Raw genomic sequence first — 19722 nt, forward strand, 5'->3', positions numbered from 1 at the left:
CGCTTCGGGTTGGCGTTAATAATGGCGGTGGCGTTAAGGATGGGGGTGCATATAACATACTAATCACCCATTAGGGTGCATGTAGAATTAAATCATCGTTTTGATCGCATTGATCGCATCGCATGCCATTTTAATGGCATGCGATGCAATTTTAAAATTGTACAGTGCGGCTCTTAGGACCCGAAAATAGGGTCCCACCACATACCATTGCATACCACTAATTAAGGCATGCGATGGGCGCCGTGCTAGGAAACAAGTACCATTTTTTAAATATGAAGGTATGGTTAATCAATGTTGTTTATTAAATAGCCATGTGCATAGGTGTTACACTCTTAACTAACATTCTAGAACAGAATAGACTAAAGTGGAAAAGGAGTCTCTGCTCCTTAGTGACAATCAGGGGCTGGCTGGCAAATTTTAGCCTGGGGGGTAAGTCCAGAGCACTGGCCCATAAGTAACAGCGCATTGTTACCATTGTCACTGGAGCGGTGCTGCCGGATGGTGTGCACACAGTGCAAATGCACTGCACGGTAATGTGGGAAGTCAGCCACTGACACACACCACCCCACCCCCCCCTTGCCATGCTTACAGCTGGCTGCGGACGCATTCCGGCTGCTCTTACTGTCATAGCTGTTTAGCTCCGCCTCCTTGAGCAGCTGAGTAGCTGAAGGAGGCAGAGCTGCTCAACTATGGCAGCGAGAGTGACCGTAGCTGCGACACGGACAGTCTCCTGCAGCCAGCCTAATATATGATGCAGAGGAACTAGTGACACTACCTCCTGGCCTAGCACATTATTGTCATGTGGCTCCAGGTTAACTGAGATTTTGCGCAAGTGCAGAAGCTCTGATTGTGGCAGCCGAGGTTTTGTATGTATCAGCCTGGCTTAGTAGGAGAATGGCCACTGAGAGGGGTGCGGGACATGGCACACTGAAAATTTGCCTGGCTTCCCGGCGTCCCACTACGCCCCTGCCACAGGCTGCTCACCTGCATAAAAATAGAAGAGGACACCACTGGCTGCTCTCCTGCATAAATAACGATCTGGACACCACAGGCTGCTCTCCTGCATAAAAAAATAACAGGACACCACAGGCTGCTCTCCTGCATAAATAAATAACAGGACACCACAGGCTGCTTTCCTGCATAAATAAAGAACAGGACACCACAGGCTGCTCTCCTGCATAAAGAACACGGCACCACAGGGTGCACCTTTGCATAAAAAACAGGACACCGCAGGCTGCTCCATTGCGTAAAAGACAGGACACCACAGGCTTCTCCCCCTGTATAATATAATAATAGTAATGCCATGACACAAATTATTATATAGGACGAGCAACCTGTGGTGTCATGGCATTATTATTATACAGAGGGAGCCGCCTGTGGTGTCATGGCATCACTTTTATATTAAACAGGGGGAGCAGCCTGTGGTGTCATGGCATTATTATTATTATACAATGGGAGCAGCCTGTGGTGTCATGGCATAATGCCATGACACCACAGGCTGCTCCCCCTGTATACCAGCATACTGAGGCAGGGGATGGGGAGGAATCTATTCACAGGTGACACATGTTTTTATAGTTACCTCATTAAACTCTGGATTTAATGTCTTCTTTTTCACAGCAGTTTTATGTTTTGACTTCTTGTCTTCATCTGGTTTTAAGTATCTGAAACACAGGTAATATATGCAAATTAGGTATCGGATAAAGAAGTTAAATATTTCACATCATTAAAAGTTTGTCACTCACCCAACTGTTGGCGGCACTTGTCAATTATCTGTTTTTACATACTTTTCATTCTTTTAAATATTTTTCCCTGTTTCCTTTCCCTACCTGTTCCATTGTTAATACCTATACAACATTCATGAACTTAACTTCAGAGCGCTTTGTTATTCAGTCGCATTGTCCTTTATTACATTCCTAGACATACAGTACCCAATAATTGAACCCATGGTCTGTGGTATTGCAGTGAGACACTATTCATTGAGCTACTGTATCTGCACTTTTATTGAAAGCCAGAAAAATCTAACTACAGTAATTGAACCTCCCTTTGTACATTTTTTGTGAAAAAAATTTATCAGCATTGCCACTAAATGCTGAATGTGTCTGCACAGGATTGGATACACACTACATAGATCTGCTCAACTGCAATGCTGATTTTTTTTTTATAAAAAGTGTAAGTAGCTTCATATAGATAGAAATGATAAAGACTCAAATAATGAGTAGGGTGTTTAACTGGGATGCATCAAGTTATGGGTTTGAATTCTGAAACCTGGGTATCGCAGTATATTGAAATGTGCTATTTATTAAAGGGTCTTTTAACTGAATAAAAAAGAGCTCTCAAGTTAAGTACATTAATTTGGTATAAGGAGGATCAGTTTTCTTGCAGTGTTCTATAAATGTTTGTGTTGCCCTGTGCCATGTCTAGTTACAGCTCTGCTGTTCGTGACTGTTGATATCTTCCTTGGAAAATGTGTTAAGCCAATTTGATACATGGATATACCGTGTAGCAAAGACTATATATTATGTATCTACAGATGGAGCCGGGCTCCCTCTTGCTGGCGAATCGCCAGACTGTCTCCGCTGGCGATCCGCCAGCAGCCCGGCGCTCCATCTGACTGAGACGCGCGTTTCCGGGTGGCGGGGCGACGGGAACCCTGTCCGTCCCTGCTTCAGGGAGCCGGACAGGGTTAGGGGAGGCGTGGGGGGGAGCGGGGAGGCGGTGGGGACCCGGGTGACCGCCGGCAAGCCGGCGGGGACCCGGGGGAAGTGCCGTCGGAAGAGGACGCGCGCGTCCCCTTTCGCAGAGCAGCTGGCGGGGGATGGCGGCTGGCGATTCTGCCGCCATTCTTTGCAAAGACAACGCCGGCTCCATCTGTATATAATGTGCCTGGTGTTCTTCCTATCCTTAAGAAAAAGCTGATAGCTGCCTAGTAAACTGTTTTTTGACAACATGACCCCTGGGCACAATTTTTTTGCCTTGTTTCTTATGCTATCAATGTAGAGCCGGCTGCACCATTAATCTCTCCCTGCATAATATTATTAGCAGTGAGGACCTTATTTTGGAATATTAGACTCACACAACCTAACACACAGCAGATTTTAAGCTAGAAAAGAAAAACTGTTCCAATGGTCTGTGACATGAACATGGTAATTCTGGAATATAGATACAAATTTCAACAATATTGTGAATTGCACTTAGAGATACTCTAGGCAATATGACAAAAATAGTTTTCTAGTGCTCGGTGTTTAATTACATTTCCAAAAGGATAAGCAGAACTTTGCAAGTGTTCTTCCTGAAGAGTTATATTCAAATTCTCTGTAATATATTTTCTGCTACCAAATGGCACTTTGAGAGAACTGTACTGTGAGTGTTATGATGAACGAAAAGTGTGTAGTGCTACTAAATCTCTTATCCATGCACTCATTATATCCTGCATTGATTATTGCAACAGTCTCCTAACTGGTCTTCCCAAGAACAGACTCTCACCACTACAATCCATTTTAAATGCTGCTGCTAGGCTGATCTTCCTAGCAAGACGTTCATCGTCTGCTGATCCGCTCTGCCAGTCCCTCTATTGGTTACCTGTATCTTACCGTATTCAATATAAAACACTTCTACTAGCATATACAGCTATTAACCATACTGTCCAGCATATATCTCTCTACTTATCACAAAATATCTCCCATCTCGACCACTCCACTCTGCACAAGAATTGCGTCTCTCTTCTGCATGGATCACTAGCTCCCATTCACTATTACAGGACTTTCATCGGGCCGCTCCCATCCTATGGAATGCCCTTCCACGCACAATAAGACTCTCCACTAGCCTCCAAACTTTCAAGTGTTCCCTGAAAACTCACCTCTTCAGGCAAGCCTATCATATTTAAGTTCTACATGCATAACCCTCCGAGGCACTTATGTATTATATAGCTTCCCTTCTGGACTTGTAACTTGGTGAGATGCTATAACTGGTGCCTGTCCTTATGTTTCCCTCCTATATCCCTATAGATTGTAAGCTTGCAGCAGGGCTCTCCTACCTCCAAGTCTGTCTGTTGTTACCCAGTTTTTTTTATCACTGTCTACTATTGTAACGGAATCTGCTGCACTACATAAGAAACTGTAAATAAATACATAAAATATATTTGTAAATCTCGTTACTATAGGAGCATTTTGAGGGCAGGGAGGGACAGCAATGGGCCCTGTTTAGAAAGCCTTACAGCTGCCTCTCTCCCCAGAGGCCTCATCTAGCATCCTCTAGCATTCTTAAAAATGGTCTGCTGTTAGGGGGCGGACAGTTTGTGAGTGCCAAAAATTACCAGAAGGGGGGGCTATTTTTTGTTACGCCACTGTGAATACTTATAGCTAGAGATGGCCGCACTTCAGATTACCTTAATTCCCCATCTCCCACACAATCATCTTCTCACAAATATATATAATAGTTATACATTTGTGAAGGCAGTGGGAAATAACAAGGACATACTGAGGATGTCATCATACCAAAACAAAGGTATTTAGCAGAATGATTAGCAGAATGATTAGAATACAGTAGTAGTTAACCATTTGTAAATCTCTGCTCAAATGTCTTTAACCCTTTGACTGTGGACCACAAGAGGGAATGATCATCCTAATATATATGAGAACAGCAGGCAATACTTCCCTTCTCCAATCACTATTCATTGTTCTTATAAAAAATTCTGTCAACTTGTCCCAATTGATTATTCTGAAGCGCACATACAGCTTTGGTGAACCAGATTTGATACTGTTCAGAGTACACGGGTAAATTTACTAAGCTGGGAGTTCCATCGAAGATGTGATGTTGCCCATAGCAACCGATAGATTCTATCTATTATCTTCTAGAGAAGGTGCTAAATAAATAAGAAGTAGAATCTGATTGGTTGCTATGGGCAACATCTCATCTTTAATACAATATCCATCTTAGTAAATTTTCCCCACAGAGTTGTAAAGTTACTTTGGTTGAGGCAAAAAGACTTTTAAAGAAGTTAAATGTGCATAAAGTAATTGCTGTGAGAATGTAGTGACTGTAATCTGCCTATAGAGGTCACCAGTGTTCCATAATAAATACAATCCACATTTACATGCACAAGGTGTCACTGAATGGAATCATTTTGCCTCACAGTTATCACTGATGACCAGCAGGGACCCATACAATGTATTAACATTTAGCATAATAGCCATGTTTTTTTTTAACCCAAATAATTAAAGGTAATGTTGTGCTACATTTATTTTTTTTATGCTAAATAAAATAACATAGTTTAACAAAAGCCTAGAGTTAAAACAGATATGTGTATATTGTTCATATAAGAATTTAGTTCAAGATGAATGTTAAATGATTAGTTCATTTATTTTGTAGATTTTATCCATAAATGGTTTCTCTAAGCATGTTGCATCTACAATAATGTAATAGGGGTTTATGTAAACGGACAATGAGAGAAACACATATTAACATAGAAACATAGAATTTGACGGCAGATAAGAACCACTTCTCCCATCTAGTCTGCCCCTTTTTTAAACATGTTACCTCAAACCATATTTAATCCTTATTTTTATGTAAGGATATCAATATGCCTGTCCCAAGTATGTTTAAATAGTACTACTGTATTTGCCTCTACCACCTCTGATGGGAGGCTATTCCACTTATCTACTCCTCTTTCTGTGAAGTAATTCTTCCTCAAACTTCCCCTGAATCTTCCTCCCTCTAGTTTCAGTGCATGTCCTCGTGTTCTGCTGCTCCTCTTCCTGTGAAGAATGTCTCCCACCTGTACTCTCCTACAGTACTCTAGATGCGGTTGTACCAATGACCTGTACAGTGGCATTATTTCTTCTTTCTTTCTACTGCTGATACCTCTTCCTATGCAACCAAGCATCTGACTTGCCTTCTTCATTGCTTTGTTACATTGCCTACCTGCCTTTAATTCCCCTGAAATAGTGACACCTAAATCCCTCTCTTCCTCAGTAGTTTCCATTATAGTGCCATTTATACTATATTTAGTCTTTGGATTTTAGAGACGCAAGTGCATGATTTTGCATTTTTTGGCATTAAACTGTAGTTGCCATGCTCTTGACCATTCCTCTAATCCACAGGTTCTCAAACTCGGTCCTCAGGACCCCACACAGTGCAGGTTTTGCAGGTCTCCTCACAGAATCACAAGTGAAATAATTAGCTCCACCTGTGTATCTTTTAAAATGTCAGTCAGTAATGAATGCACCTGTGCACCTGTCGGGTGAGCTGGAAAACATGAACTGTGTGGGGTCCTGAGGACCGAGTTTGAGAACCACTGCTAATCTACCTAGATCATCAATCATTTGTTGCACCCCTCCTGGTGTGTCTACCCTGTTGCATATCTTTGTGTCATCTGCAAAAAGGCACATTTTACCCTCATTTCCATTTGCAATATCACCAATAAAGATATTAAAAAGCACCGGTACAAGTACAGATCCCTGGGGTACCCCACTTGTAACCTTTCCCTCCTTTGACTGTACTCCGTTTACTACAACGCTCTGTTTTCTGTCATGCAACCATGCTCTTATCCAGAGGCGTAGCTAGGGTGGCACCGGCGGAGCTTTTGCTGCGGGCGCCAACTGTTTGCAGGGCGCCCCCTGCTGTGGCCAGCCTAAGGCGAGATGTACTAACTACTGCCGCCGCGGAAAGTGTCCCTCTCCGCGATCATGGCTTTTTCTTTGCATACCTTACCGCCTCCTCACCACCCATGCTGACCGTCTGCATATCCTCTATATTCACGGCAGCGTCTCTGCTACCACCTCCTCTCTACAGCGAGCCAGTCTGCTGATGCCATGTAGCGTGTGGGCCAAATGCGCAGACGTCCCAAACTCCAGACATGCACACTCTGGCCCGGCACTCGACATGGACTAGACCCCTCTCGTGCGCCAGACATGTCACATCGCGCACAGCAGCAGACTGGCCCGCTGCGGAGAGGAGGCAGTAGCAGAGACACTGCCGTGACTATACAGGACCTGCAGATGGTCAGCACGGGCAGTTGGGAGGCGGTAAGGTATGCAAAGAAAAAGCCGGAGAAGGAGGACACTTTCCGCGGCGGCAGTAGTTAGTACATCCCGCCCATAGGTGTGTGCACGGTGGGTGCCAGTGGTGCACAGCACCTCCTAATGGCACCCCCACACGATTGCACGGGGTGGGGTTGGGGGGAGATGGAGCCTTGACATGAGCTCCGGATGCCCTAGCTGCACCCCACACCACTGCTCTTATCCATTCAACTATCTTAAAATCCAATCATAAGCTTTTAAGTCTCAAATGCATGTATTGTTTGTACTCTAATGTACTCTAGAAGGATGAACTGTGGGTGTGAAGCAGCCCTGGCAAGTCAATTGTGCTCAACAAGAAGAATGCCTCCATGGTTCATGGAGGCATCCCACAGGTCAGGGACTGTCCAATATCTATCTGTATGCTGGACAGACAGACAGATTGCAAGGAGGCTGTACTGCTCAGCCAATCCCACTCTCTTTGCGGCTGGATTGGCCCATCAAGCTTGGCATATGCCAGAAGTGTGACCCGTTTTCCGGACCGCTGGACCCTGGGTGACCTCTGCATTATCCGTGGGATTTCTTCTTTGGTACTTCCATTCCATTGTGGGGGACTTTTGCTGGTTTCCCTTGAACCATCAGCTGGACTGCTGCTTGCCTAGGTTCTATGACTTGTGCTTTTATAAAAAGGCACTTTATTTTAAGTGCAATTTATGTAATAAAACTGTCATTTTTAAATTGATCTGTACTATTTGGTCTCTATTTTTCTCCCCCATATTTATGTTGGGGAGAAGAACCCATTATGTGCCAGAAATTGCATGTGAGGAGTCAATCCTCTGAAAGACCATCTGATACATTAAAATTGGTGGCATCTTTTTATTTCAAGGTGTGATTAGTTTGCCACATAGTTACTCTATAGCGCACTTTATCACTGTACAAAACTCTGTGTATATGCCAGATGGCCAGTCCGGCCCCAGTACTCTCTTATGCTGTGAATTCTATAGAGGTCATTATCTGATGTTTTCCCAACTCATGGGGCATCCCTGCATATCTATAATGGGTGCAAGGTGTGTGGTGCACATGGGCCCCTGGGTCCAAAAAGACCCACACACTGCACACCCTGCACCCATGTAAGTATACTCACTTTAGCCTAGAGCCTATAGCGCAGCAAAAAAAAATCACTTGGAAATTGTTCACCGCAGCCATTTTCCGGTGATTTGTGCATTCGCAAAAGTAGTGTCAACGGGAACGTAAATAATAATAAAAAACCTTGCATGTTTTGTTTTTAATAGTACTATGCAACAGAGTGTACATAAATACAAGTAATGCAGATTGTACACATACATTAAAAACACCTATTTTCAGCCATATCTTTTGCACTTTAAACAGGGCAGCTAAATCTGCACAATGACGATGATGAGTAGCAAACCAAGCATACAGATAGCATAAAGGTGCAGTGCAACATACATATACAGATGTAACAATGCTCATCCACTCAGTAATTATTCATAATCGCAGGCAGAGGCGTAACTAGCACTCTGTGGGCCCCATAGCAAAATGTTGAACGGGGCCCCCCCCTACTATAAATATCACTATAGTGCCGTGAGCACACAGGACTCCATTTCGGCGATTTCGGCTAAGCCCCGTGTGCACCAAGATGTAGTTAAGCCATCAGAGAGACGGCTAACTACATCCTGCCAGCCCCGGGAGCCACAGCCAAATACACAGTATAGCAAACATACCCTTGCCTGCACTGTCTATTTGGCCGGGCAATAGCGATGCTGCTGGGCCGCGCATCACTATCACCCGCTGTGTACACATGGGGCGATTCAGGCAAACCTTCCAAGCGATTTTGACAATGTAGTCAAAATCGCTTGGAAGAATCACCCCATGTGTACACCCCTTTAGGGTTGGGGGCATTGTAGTGAGGAGCAAAGGGAGGTGTGAGAGAATGGCAAGGAGAGAGGGGAGCAAGAGAGTGAGAGGATGTAAGGGGCAGAATGTAATGTCTCCCAAGTTCAGCGACTGTGCGGTATGCCGGCCAAACTCTAAAGGTGCCCACACACGCACCGATCCCGGCGGTGCGATGCTATGCGAAGGGGTGGCGCTCCTGCGGCACCTCATCGCACAGTACAAAAAGTATGTGCTGCACATACTTTTTGTACTAGCTTTTTATCGCATAGCATCGCATCGCATGCACATCGTATGCACAAGGCATACGATGCGATGCTATGTGTGCTAGTTAAGCCCACAACGCACGCCGGGATCGATGCGTCTGTGGGCACCTTAACTCTTTTTATAGAGGCAATCACAAGTCATGGTTTTTGCCTTGTAAGTAATTGCCGGTATCCTGCTCGGCTTCCGAATTCGAGCGGCATTACATTCTGTCCAGGGAGATAGAGAGAAGGTGTCAGGAAGAGAAAAGGGGTTGTGCCAGGTTGAGGGGGGGGGGGGGGGGATAGAGAGAGGGAAAGGTGGGGAGGAGAGACATAAGGAAAAAGATTAGGGGCATAGAGAAGGAGGGGGGAGTGAGAAAGAGGGGGCAAGAGAAAAAAAGAGTGCATGGGACTGAGAAGAAAGAAGAGAGGGGGGAGGGTAAAGACACAGGGGAGCGTGAGAGAAGGGGAGACGGAAAAAGAGAGAGAGAGAGAAGGGAAGACGGAAAGAGAGGGAGGGAGAGGGGAGAGGTAAAGTTTAGTAAAGTTCAGTTACCTCCAGAAGTGCTAAATCTCCAGTGCCTCCCCTCCCGCCGGGTATCCATCCCCTTATACCGGATCTCCGGGGATGGGTCTCCCATTAGGTGCAAAGGTGCAGGGCCTCCTGACCGCCGTGCCCGTGCTCCAGCGGCTTTCTTCCTGTGGATGTAGTGACGTGCATCGGCGCGTGTCTCAGCATCACAGGCAGCACTACTGCGCTAGCAGCAGGTTTAGTTTACGCGCCGGGGCTGGTCACTAAGTTGTGACGTGGAGCCCCGGCACCGGTACTACCAGAGAGGGAGAAGGAAAGGGGAGGGGAGAGCCTGAATCAACTGGCCCTCCTCCTCCTTCATTGTTATGTGCAACCCGCCACCGGGTCCGGGTCAGTAGTAGTTTGTACAAAATTCAAGAGGGTGCAGGGGGCTTGCTGGGTTCTCGGGCAACCCCAACCCACCGGGCCCCATAGCAGCTGCACCCCAAACCCTCTATAGTTACGCCACTGAGTCTGACAACCAAAGGGTATTTATAAATAGGAAGATAATAGGTAGCAACAGCAACAAAGATGTGACCATTTCAAACACTACTGCCACATATTAACAAAGGGACGAGGTTGTAAAAAGTGTGAGAGAGACCTCTGACCCGCAGCAAGTGAACCATGTGTCTCCCTTAGCATAAATCCAGACGCTGTGGCAGCCTATCAGGCTCCGAAGAGCGCAGACAGCCACCTTTTGCTTTTATCCCTGCCCTGCAACCATTACATTCATCACGTTTGACAGTACCTGTTAACAGCCGGGGTCCGTGTGTGAGCAGCTCCCGTTGGCTGTAAGCACTGCAGCAGAGACTCCAGCCGTACACAGAAAGCAGAGTGCATGTCTTGTGGCTGGTTCCGTTCCAGCGCAGCTGCTATCTGCTATGCTTGAAAGTGAGGAGCGGAAGGTGTATTATACCTGCCCCACTTCCAGCACAGCTTCCGGCCAGGGTCTCTCCTCGAATGTGCTGGCTCCGGACTCTGCGCGCTGCTGCCCTAAATAGTTAATAAAATCTGGAAAAACTTCAGGAGGGTGCAGGGGATTGCCTGCTGGATCCCCGGGCCCCCCCAGCCGCCGGGCCCCATAGCAGTTGCACCCCCTGCACCCTCTGTAGTTACGCCACTGATCGCAGGTAATTTGCCATGATCAGTGTGCCTGCGACCATGCACTGGCACTGCGTATATAACAGCTTCCCATAGGAAATGCATGGTGCATATGCACAAGTGGCTAACATGTGCATGGACTTGAACAGCATATGCTGCAATGCATGCATTTATGTACATCCATCGTAGGTAGACATGGATGGAAACATCTGTGCATACTGGTATATTGAATAATAAAATCCAGTGTAGGCAAATTGTAGCAGCTTTTTGATACAGGTGAACCATCGCTAAACTGACATCCTTGGTTCCAGCAGGATTATCGGTGGTAAATCCCAACAGCTTTCACACCCAAACTCCACAACCTAAACCCTAATCTCGAAGAGCATGACTCCCTTCCACAGCCTAATTTAACCCTCCTACAGCCTAGATAAGACCCCCCGCAGCCTTACTACCATGATGTGTCCAGTTTAAAAGAGATGCCAGACCATCAGATGCTGGATAATTGGTTGCAAAAAAGACCTTGTCTATTATATATTTTACAAATCAGTTACAATAATTTGACCTTAGCATTTTTTTTATAACTTTGTCAAGTTACTTATATTTAGCCTTTTACAACACCAGTGATTTCTAAACTTTTAGAAGTCACAGCACTCGAGAGTATCAGATTTTGTTTTACAGCGCCCCTATACCAAAGCTTTCTTAATGAGGAATTCAGAGAAAAATATAAAATTAAGTAAATTGTGTAAATACTGTATGTCATCCTTTGGGTCAGTTATGTAGTGATGTACATGATTTACTTCTGTTTGTCCACATATAATTTTTCATATTATATTGACCATAAAAAATTTGAGTTGGTCCTGGACCACAAACCCCGGACACCCCTGGTAGTTCCCCAAAGCAGAGCCGGCCTTAGGCATAGGCAAACTAGGCAATTGCCTAGGGCATTTGGAATGCCTGTGGGCATCAGCAGCTTCTGCTGATTAAAATGATATGCAGCATGCCTATATTCTGTGTGTGAGTGAGGCTGTATCTGCATATGAAATAGTGTATTCATGGAAATCACTGTAACATAGCATTCCGTATTCAGGTACAGCCACAGTCGCACACAGAATATAGGCATGCCACATATCATTTTAATCATCGGAAGCTCCTTGTGTGTGCTGGTCATAACAATGCGAATAAGACGAATTTTCAGCAAAAAAGGCACCCAACTTTAGCAGAACTGGCCAGGAGCTGCATGGCCTATTGAGGCAAGATGTATGAGGAAACATCTGTATCCAAGCCGGGACAGAGGTCACAGTGTTAGCGGCTGTGCGAGTGCTGTCTGCGGGTGGGTTGGTTGTGCAATAGTGTTCGGCATATGTGTAAGGGGCAATATGTGTGTCATGTATAAATGCATTAATAATGTGTGACATATGTGTAACAGGCATTATGTGTGTCATGTGTATAAGGGCATTAATAATGTGCAACATATGTGTGATGGGCATTATGTGTGTCATGTGTATAAGGGCATTAATAATGTGCAACATATGTGTAAGGGGCATTATGTGTGTCATTATGTGTATGAAGGGCATTAATAAAGGTTGGCATAATGTGTAAGGGGCATTATGGTTATAAGGACATTAATAATGTGTGTCATGTGTAAGGGGAATTACTGTGTATTATCAGGGGTGCCGAGAGAAAGGGGTAGGGGGTACAAATTACCCAGGCCAAATTCCCCCTCCCTGGGCCCCCTCCCCTTAAGTGACAGCAGCAGCTGCAGCTCTTCTCCTCTGCCCAGCATACACTGCTTTGTGCTGGGTTGCAGTGTGGCCATGGAGGTGCTTAAAATACAATATTTTCTCAGGATTTTTTTTCTAAGGGTACAATGTGAATAATGTGAGGAGTAATGTACATAAGGTAAAGTGGTACTACTGTGTGATGTAACGTGAATAAGGGACACCATCGCATGATATAATGTGAATAAAGTTGCACTACTGTGTGGCATAATTTGATTTGGGGGTAGTATTGTGTGGCCATGCCCCTTCCCAGCAAGAACACACCTCTGTTTGGGCCGCGGACCGAATGTGTGCACTGTTTCTATTTAAAATATTGCGGGTAGGAGCACCAAAATGATGACTGCTATGATGAGGGTTGATGGTGCTGGGAAAGGGGAGCAGGGTCAGAGGCGGAACTAGTGGCGGTGCTAGAGGGCACCAGCCAAAATCTTGCCTAGGGCGTCATTTAGGCTAGGGCCGGCTCTGCCCCAAAGTGTGCCACAGCAGCCAGTTTGGGAACCACTGCACTACACTATAACTACACCAGTGGGGACAGTGTGTAAATATTTGAACACAATGAAATCTTAAGCACTGTCATAATCTATGTTTGGTACATACAGTGCTACTACTACTATGTGATTTATAGGTTTATAAGAAGCCAGTTTCTTTGGTATCCCTTGTGTCAAGCCCTAGTGAGATAGACAAAAACAAAATGTATATTGGAGATACGCCTTTGGTAAACGCCAGAAATGGCACCTGTTCTGTACCCTTTTGTCCAGTTCGCCAAATGCCTGATTGGCACAAAAGTATTCACTACCCTATGGGGGTAGAAAACTATTTCTTTGCGAGTTCTTGCTGCTGTAAAGTGCAACTGCTGTAGCGCAAATTCTGACAAGTGAATGATTCACCGGCAATCCCCCCATAGTCTCAATGTGTGCAGTATTTTTTTTTTGAATGAGGCATCGTAATGTCTGCTTAGATCTGTTTCATTAAGTTAGCATCATAAGATTTCAAGGTCCTTAGGTTGGGATATAAGCAAATTGCATTTATTTATGAACATGCAAAATGGCTAAGCAAATTGTGCTAAATTATGCCCCTTTCCCACTGCAGGTCTAAAACGGTAAATTGCCGATTTTTCAGCGCTATTTACCATTTAAGGCTGCAGTGGGAAAGTGCCAGAGTTGAAATACCGGTTAAAGATAACCGGCATTTCAACCCGTTTTAAAAGCAGAGTCCTACATGGTTAAATACCGTTTTTGAGGCAGTGGGAATGCCTCTGAAACGGTATTTAGATGAAAAAAAAAATCAGCATGGGGTCCCCCCGCACTGCCGTAACCAGCACCAGGCTGAAGAGCCGGGGCTGGCATTAAAAAATCAGGAAACCCAACAAATAGGGCTTTGCTGATTTTTTAAAACCAGCCCCAGGCTCAAGGGCCGGGGCTGGTTTCCAAAATACGGGGGACAAAATTAGTAGGGGTCCCCCGTATTTTATGAACCAGCCCCAGGCACAACCAGCCAGCAGGGTAATGCCACAGCCGGGGGTCACTTATTATATAAGGTCCCGCGGCCAAAGCATTAACCCTACCAACCAGTCAGCCTGGCCAGGGGTCCTGGGGGAGTGGGGACCCCCCCAATAAAGGGGTCCCCCCCTCCAGGACTTACCTGACCAGGCTGAAGCGGTGGCCACCGGGCTGATCATTGTGTAAAAAAATAGATGAAAAACCTATTGTTTTAAACTGTGGAACTATGAGTCCCAGCAAGCCTCCACTGCAAGCTGGGACTTGGAGAACCACAAGTCCCAGCCTGCGGGGCAGTAAAGGGCCCGCTGGGTCTTGTAGTTCCACAGTAAAAAAAATAGATAAATAAATACACACTGACACATTATAAAAATAAAAGTTTAATACATACATTACACAAACACACTGATACTTACCTATCTTGATCCCGTAGGTAGGTCCCAGGGTCCGGTCCAGTGGCTTGGTTCCGGGGCCTTGGTTCCGGGGCTGGTCCGGGTCTGGGGCTCCAGGGCTGAAGAGTCCGGGGTCCTGGATCCATAGTAATCCAAAGGGGTACCTGGGGAAGGAAATCCTACTCACCTGCTCCTGTGGCGACCACCCCGGCATCTGCTGTTGAAGTCGCGCTGCTCCCGGCTGCAGTGGTACCCGCTCCGCCTCCGCTGTACACTAGAGACGCAGAGATCCTTCTTCCTCTGCGTCTCTACTCAGAATGATTTCTGGCCAATCAGGAGCTGACTTTCTCGGCTCCTGATTGGCCGCTAGGCGGCCAATAGAATTCATTCTGAGTAGAGACGCAGAGGAAGAAGGATCTCTGCATCTCTAGTATACAGCCGAGCGGAGCGGGTACCACTGCAGCCGGGAGCGAGTGCGACTTCAACAGCAGATGCCGGGGTGGTCGCCACAGGAGCGGGTGAGTAGGATTTCCTTCCCCAGGTACCCCCTTGGATTACTACGGATCCAGGACCCCGGACTCTTCAGCCCTGGAGCCCCGGACCCGGACCAGCCCCGGAACCAAGGCCCCAGAACCAAGCCACCGGACCCTGGGACCTACCTACGGGATCAAGATAGGTAAGTATCAGTGTGTTTGTGTAATGTATTTATTAAACTTTTATTTTTATAATGTGTCAGTGTGTATTTATTTATCTATTTTTTTTATTGTGGAACTACAAGACCCAGTGGGCCCTTTAATGCCACGCAGGCTGGGACTTGTGGTTCTCCAAGTCCCAGCTTGCGGGGGAGGCTTGCTGGGACTCATAGTTCCACAGTTTAAAACAATAGGTTTTTCATCTATTTTTTTACACAATGATCAGCCCGGTGGCCACCGCACAGGGCCACCGGGGACAGCACCAGGCTTAAGCCTGGTCAGGCAAGTCCTGGAGGGGGGGACCCCTTTATTGGGGGGGTCTCCACTCCCCCAGGGCCCCTGGCCAGGCTGACTGGTCGGTAGGGATGAATGCTTTGGCCGGGGGGACTTGTATAAAAAGTCTCCCCCCGACTGTGGCATTACCCTGCTGGCTGGTTGTGCCTGGGGCTGGTTCTTAAAATACGAGGGACCCCTAGTAATTTTGTCCCCCGTATTTTTGGAACCAGCCCCGGACCTGGAGCCTGGGGCTGGTTGTTAAAAATCGGGGAACCCCTATTTGTCGGGTTCCCTGATTTTTAATTACCGGCCCCGGCTCTTTCAGCCTGGTGCTGGTTACAGCTGTGGGGGGGACCCCACGCTGTTTTTATTTTTAATCCCCCCCCTCATATTTTTTATGGGTTAAACGGGTTTTTAAACGGCAGTGTGAATGTGCAAAAACGGCTTTTAAACGGTAATTTACCGTTTAAAAGCTGCAGTGGGAAAGGGTCTTTATGGCTCTTGCCTTGCCGTTTAAAAACCCGCTTAAAAAAAATGGGTAATGACCCGTTTCAGCAGTGCGAAAGCAGCATTATTGTGCTAAAGGTGTCAAATACAGAACCAGAATGTATCATTCATATCTGCAGCCACACAGTACTGCACAGAGGCAATGTTACTTAAAAATACAATTATCACTCTAACAAAAGTAAAGAACTCAATAGGATTACGTTATATTAATTTGTCCAAGCAGTATTACTTTTATGCGGCCTTGCAAGTATATGAATAGGATTTGCACAGTACATGCTATGAAGTACAGCTCGGAGGATTAGTAATATGGATTCTGTATAGCGTGCATGAATAAGAAGATTCTGTACCAATACGACACGATGATACAGTAAGTGATTCCATTTCTAGTAGTTATGAGATGTCATTTGAGCGTTCCATTAAAAAAAATACACTGGTCACCAAAAATTATAAACATTCAAATTAAAAAATACAAAAAACTTATTATGATTACTAATCTATTATTTTTGAATTACAGAATAAAAACAGCATTTAATAATCTGTAAATAAGTTAAAAACAACAAATTGTTATAGTATGCATTTGTACTATATTGCTCCTAGTACTTGCATCAGCTAGTGTTCATTGTAGACACCATGTACTGTAGTTCTTATTTCTTGATTGTGGTGTCACTGTCTGCGTGGTGCTTCTATTACAGTCTGCTCTGCATTGAGACTAGACCATGCTAGTCTAGTCTCAATGCAGTGAAGCTAGTGCAGTCTGTGAGACTGCACTAGCTTCACTGTGACTGGCAAAGACTTCTTATTGGAAGTCCAATCTGCCAGTCACCCAAATCAGTCCCATTGGGAGGTGTTCCCTCCCTCCAGGCTGGGATATGTGCATGCCAGTACCTAGGCCAATACTGTGCATGCATGGGTTCCGTAACTGTCACCTGCATTGTACAGGTGCCAGAACAGCAGCAGGAACTGGGAACAGCCATTGAGTAAGTGGCGGCGGTGGAGGTGGTGGTGCCTGCATCGCAGCTAGCAATCAAGTAGGAGCCGCTGCTGATAGAATATCAGATTGTACTTTCCATGAGACTAATACAGTTGTCTCGTCACATACTATTGCGATGCATTCTGATTAAGATAGTCCCGGCGATGTTCACCAATGAGCACTCTGTAATAAATCAGGCAAGATATACAATTCTCATAATATCAGTACCAGCCGCTTGGGACAGTCATTAAGACAGGTTTGTTTCCAAACTTATCATCAGTTTTTTCTTATCTAAGCATTGGCACTCCTCTAAAATCATTTCATGTCCAATAAAATATTTTCTTCGTAAGCATGACACACAATCATGTACATATTATTAAATATTTAGCAATACTTAATAATAATAATAATAATAATAATAATAATAATAACAATAATAATAATTAATAATAATAATATAGTACAACCACAGCAAGGGGGCACTGTCGTACTACTAAAATATATTTACTCACGCAATTAACAGTTAATCTGTTATATTTTGTATTTAAGACTTAACCTTGTAGCATTAATATGTTTCTTTTTAATGTTCTTTCTATACAATGGATTACACAAAACAAACAAAGCCTGCCTCATAAAGTTACAACCTCATATCACATACTGTTAACTCCTGCTTTCATAAGCAAATTCCTACAGGAGCAAACCAGCTAACATTGCAGTCAAAAGAAAAAAGTTAGGTACCGTGTTAGCCAGTTGATAAGAAAAGTTTTATTGTTCCTCAGTGAGAAAAACAAAATAGAAATCTAGCAAATATGATACCTTTTAATGGCTAACAAAAATAAATGTTGTTAAAATGCAAGCTTTCGAGACTTCTTAGGTCTCTTCCTCAGGCATGGTATGATACCATGCCTGAGGAAGAGACCTAAGAAGTCTCGAAAGCTTGCATTTTAACAACATTTATTTTTGTTAGCCATTAAAAGGTATCATATTTGCTAGATTTCTATTTTGTTTTTCTCACTGAGGAACAATAAAACTTTTCTTAGCTAACATTGCATAAACACAAACCAAATGGTTTCTATCTGTCTCCTAGCAGGGCGCCCAGCTGGGCGTACAGGGCTATTCTCCGTAGCAAAATCCCTTTGCATTGCATCTCATGGGCCATTATAGTGCCATGCGATGTGATGCGATTTTTTAATGTCATTTATTCACTACTCTGTTGGCCCTAGGGGATTGCATTGCATTGCACCTCGCGAAAAATTGCATGAGATTTTATAGGGTGCGATGTCATGCCATTAGCTATACACTTGTATGACATACAATGAGGTTTCACTGACCCCCACTTGATAAATTTGCTTGGATAGTTTGCACAGATTAATTGAATGTGTGACACTTGTCATAAGGTGCCCATACACGTCCCGATGCGGGTGTGCGTTTTCAGCTTAACTAGCATTGCATTGCAGGCCTTGTGCATGCGTTGTGCATGCAATGCAATGCGATGCGATAAAAAACAAGTATAAAAAGTATGTGCAGCACAGATCGCACCGCCCGCATCGGGATGTGTATGGGCACCTATAGGCCTACGCTGCACATTTTCTTAGGAGATGCACCATTGGAGGGGCGTGTCCATCAATGCCTATTGGGCATGTCCATCACAGCCTCCTGGGCATGTCCATCGCGACCTACTGGGCGTGTCCATCAAAGCCTATTGGGCATCAATGCAAACTAAATAGAAGGTGACATTTATGTATATGCACTTCAGAATGAATCATTTCCCCCCACACACATACTAGAAACAGGGACAGTGTGCACCTAAGGCACGCTGCAAAAATTGAAACTGTGAAGCCCATTACATATAATGGCACACACTGAAATGCCCATTACACATAATGCCATGCACAGTAATGCCCATTACCCATAATACCACACGCCATAATGCCCATCACACATAATGCCACACACAGTAATATCCATTACACATAATGCCATGCACAGTAATGCCCATTACACATAATGCCACACGTCATAATGCCCATCACACATAATGTCACATACACAGTAATGCCCATTCCACATAATGCCACCCAACACAATGCCCATTAAACATAATGCCACACACCATAATGCCCATCACACATGCCACACACAGTAATGCCTATTCCACATAATGCCACACACCATATGGCATTATGGACATTACACATTATGCCAGGGCTTGACAAATTTTTGTAAAATAGGGTCAATAGGGACAGTACGCACCCAAAAATAGTATACCATATGCCATAATGTCCATTACAGGTCATGCCACACACTGTTACATAGTTACACAGTAGGTAAGGCTGAATAATGACTTGCGTCCATCTAGTTCAGCCTAGGTTTATAATATTTAGAGAAAGGTTTGTCAGTCGCACAGAGGTAGATTTATTGTAACAAACGGGTGGACCCTCATAGCATAATTGATTAATTGAATATATGTAAATGCGAGGGTGTGCTACCAGAGGCACAGACAGGATATTTTAAGGAGGACAGAAAAGAGTGCCTTTTCTTGGTGCACCTAGAGAAATAATACTTAGTAAAACATCACTTTTATTGAGTTCATTTAAAATAGTTGCGAAGATATAAAAAGGACTGGACAACACGTAAGACAACAAATAGTGATTTTTAAAAAGGATAAGAATCCTCACCTAGCGGGACCCCACTACCCGTTATCACCGTTATTATTTATAATAGATATAGTGTGGCATGGAAGACTTGTTTATATTACCAAAGTCATGTA

The 19722-nt window shown here is 44.7% G+C and overlaps 1 protein-coding gene across 3 annotated transcripts in view; it reads right to left on the bottom strand.

Annotated features, from left to right (window-relative positions):
* The window catches only part of DOC2B (double C2 domain beta), a 590856-nt gene that overhangs the window by 14586 nt on the left and 556548 nt on the right, over positions 1–19722 (bottom strand). For all 3 annotated transcript variants that reach the window (XM_083173977.1, XM_083173978.1, XM_083173979.1), the window contains one exon: positions 1580–1661. In XM_083173977.1, coding sequence (XP_083030103.1) covers positions 1580–1661 — 82 coding nt within the window. The remainder of the gene's footprint in view (positions 1–1579; positions 1662–19722) is intronic.

The sequence above is a fragment of the Crinia signifera genome, chromosome 2 (genome assembly GCF_055691185.1).
Source record: "Crinia signifera chromosome 2, ASM5569118v1, whole genome shotgun sequence".
Classification (NCBI taxonomy): Eukaryota; Metazoa; Chordata; class Amphibia; order Anura; family Myobatrachidae; genus Crinia; species Crinia signifera.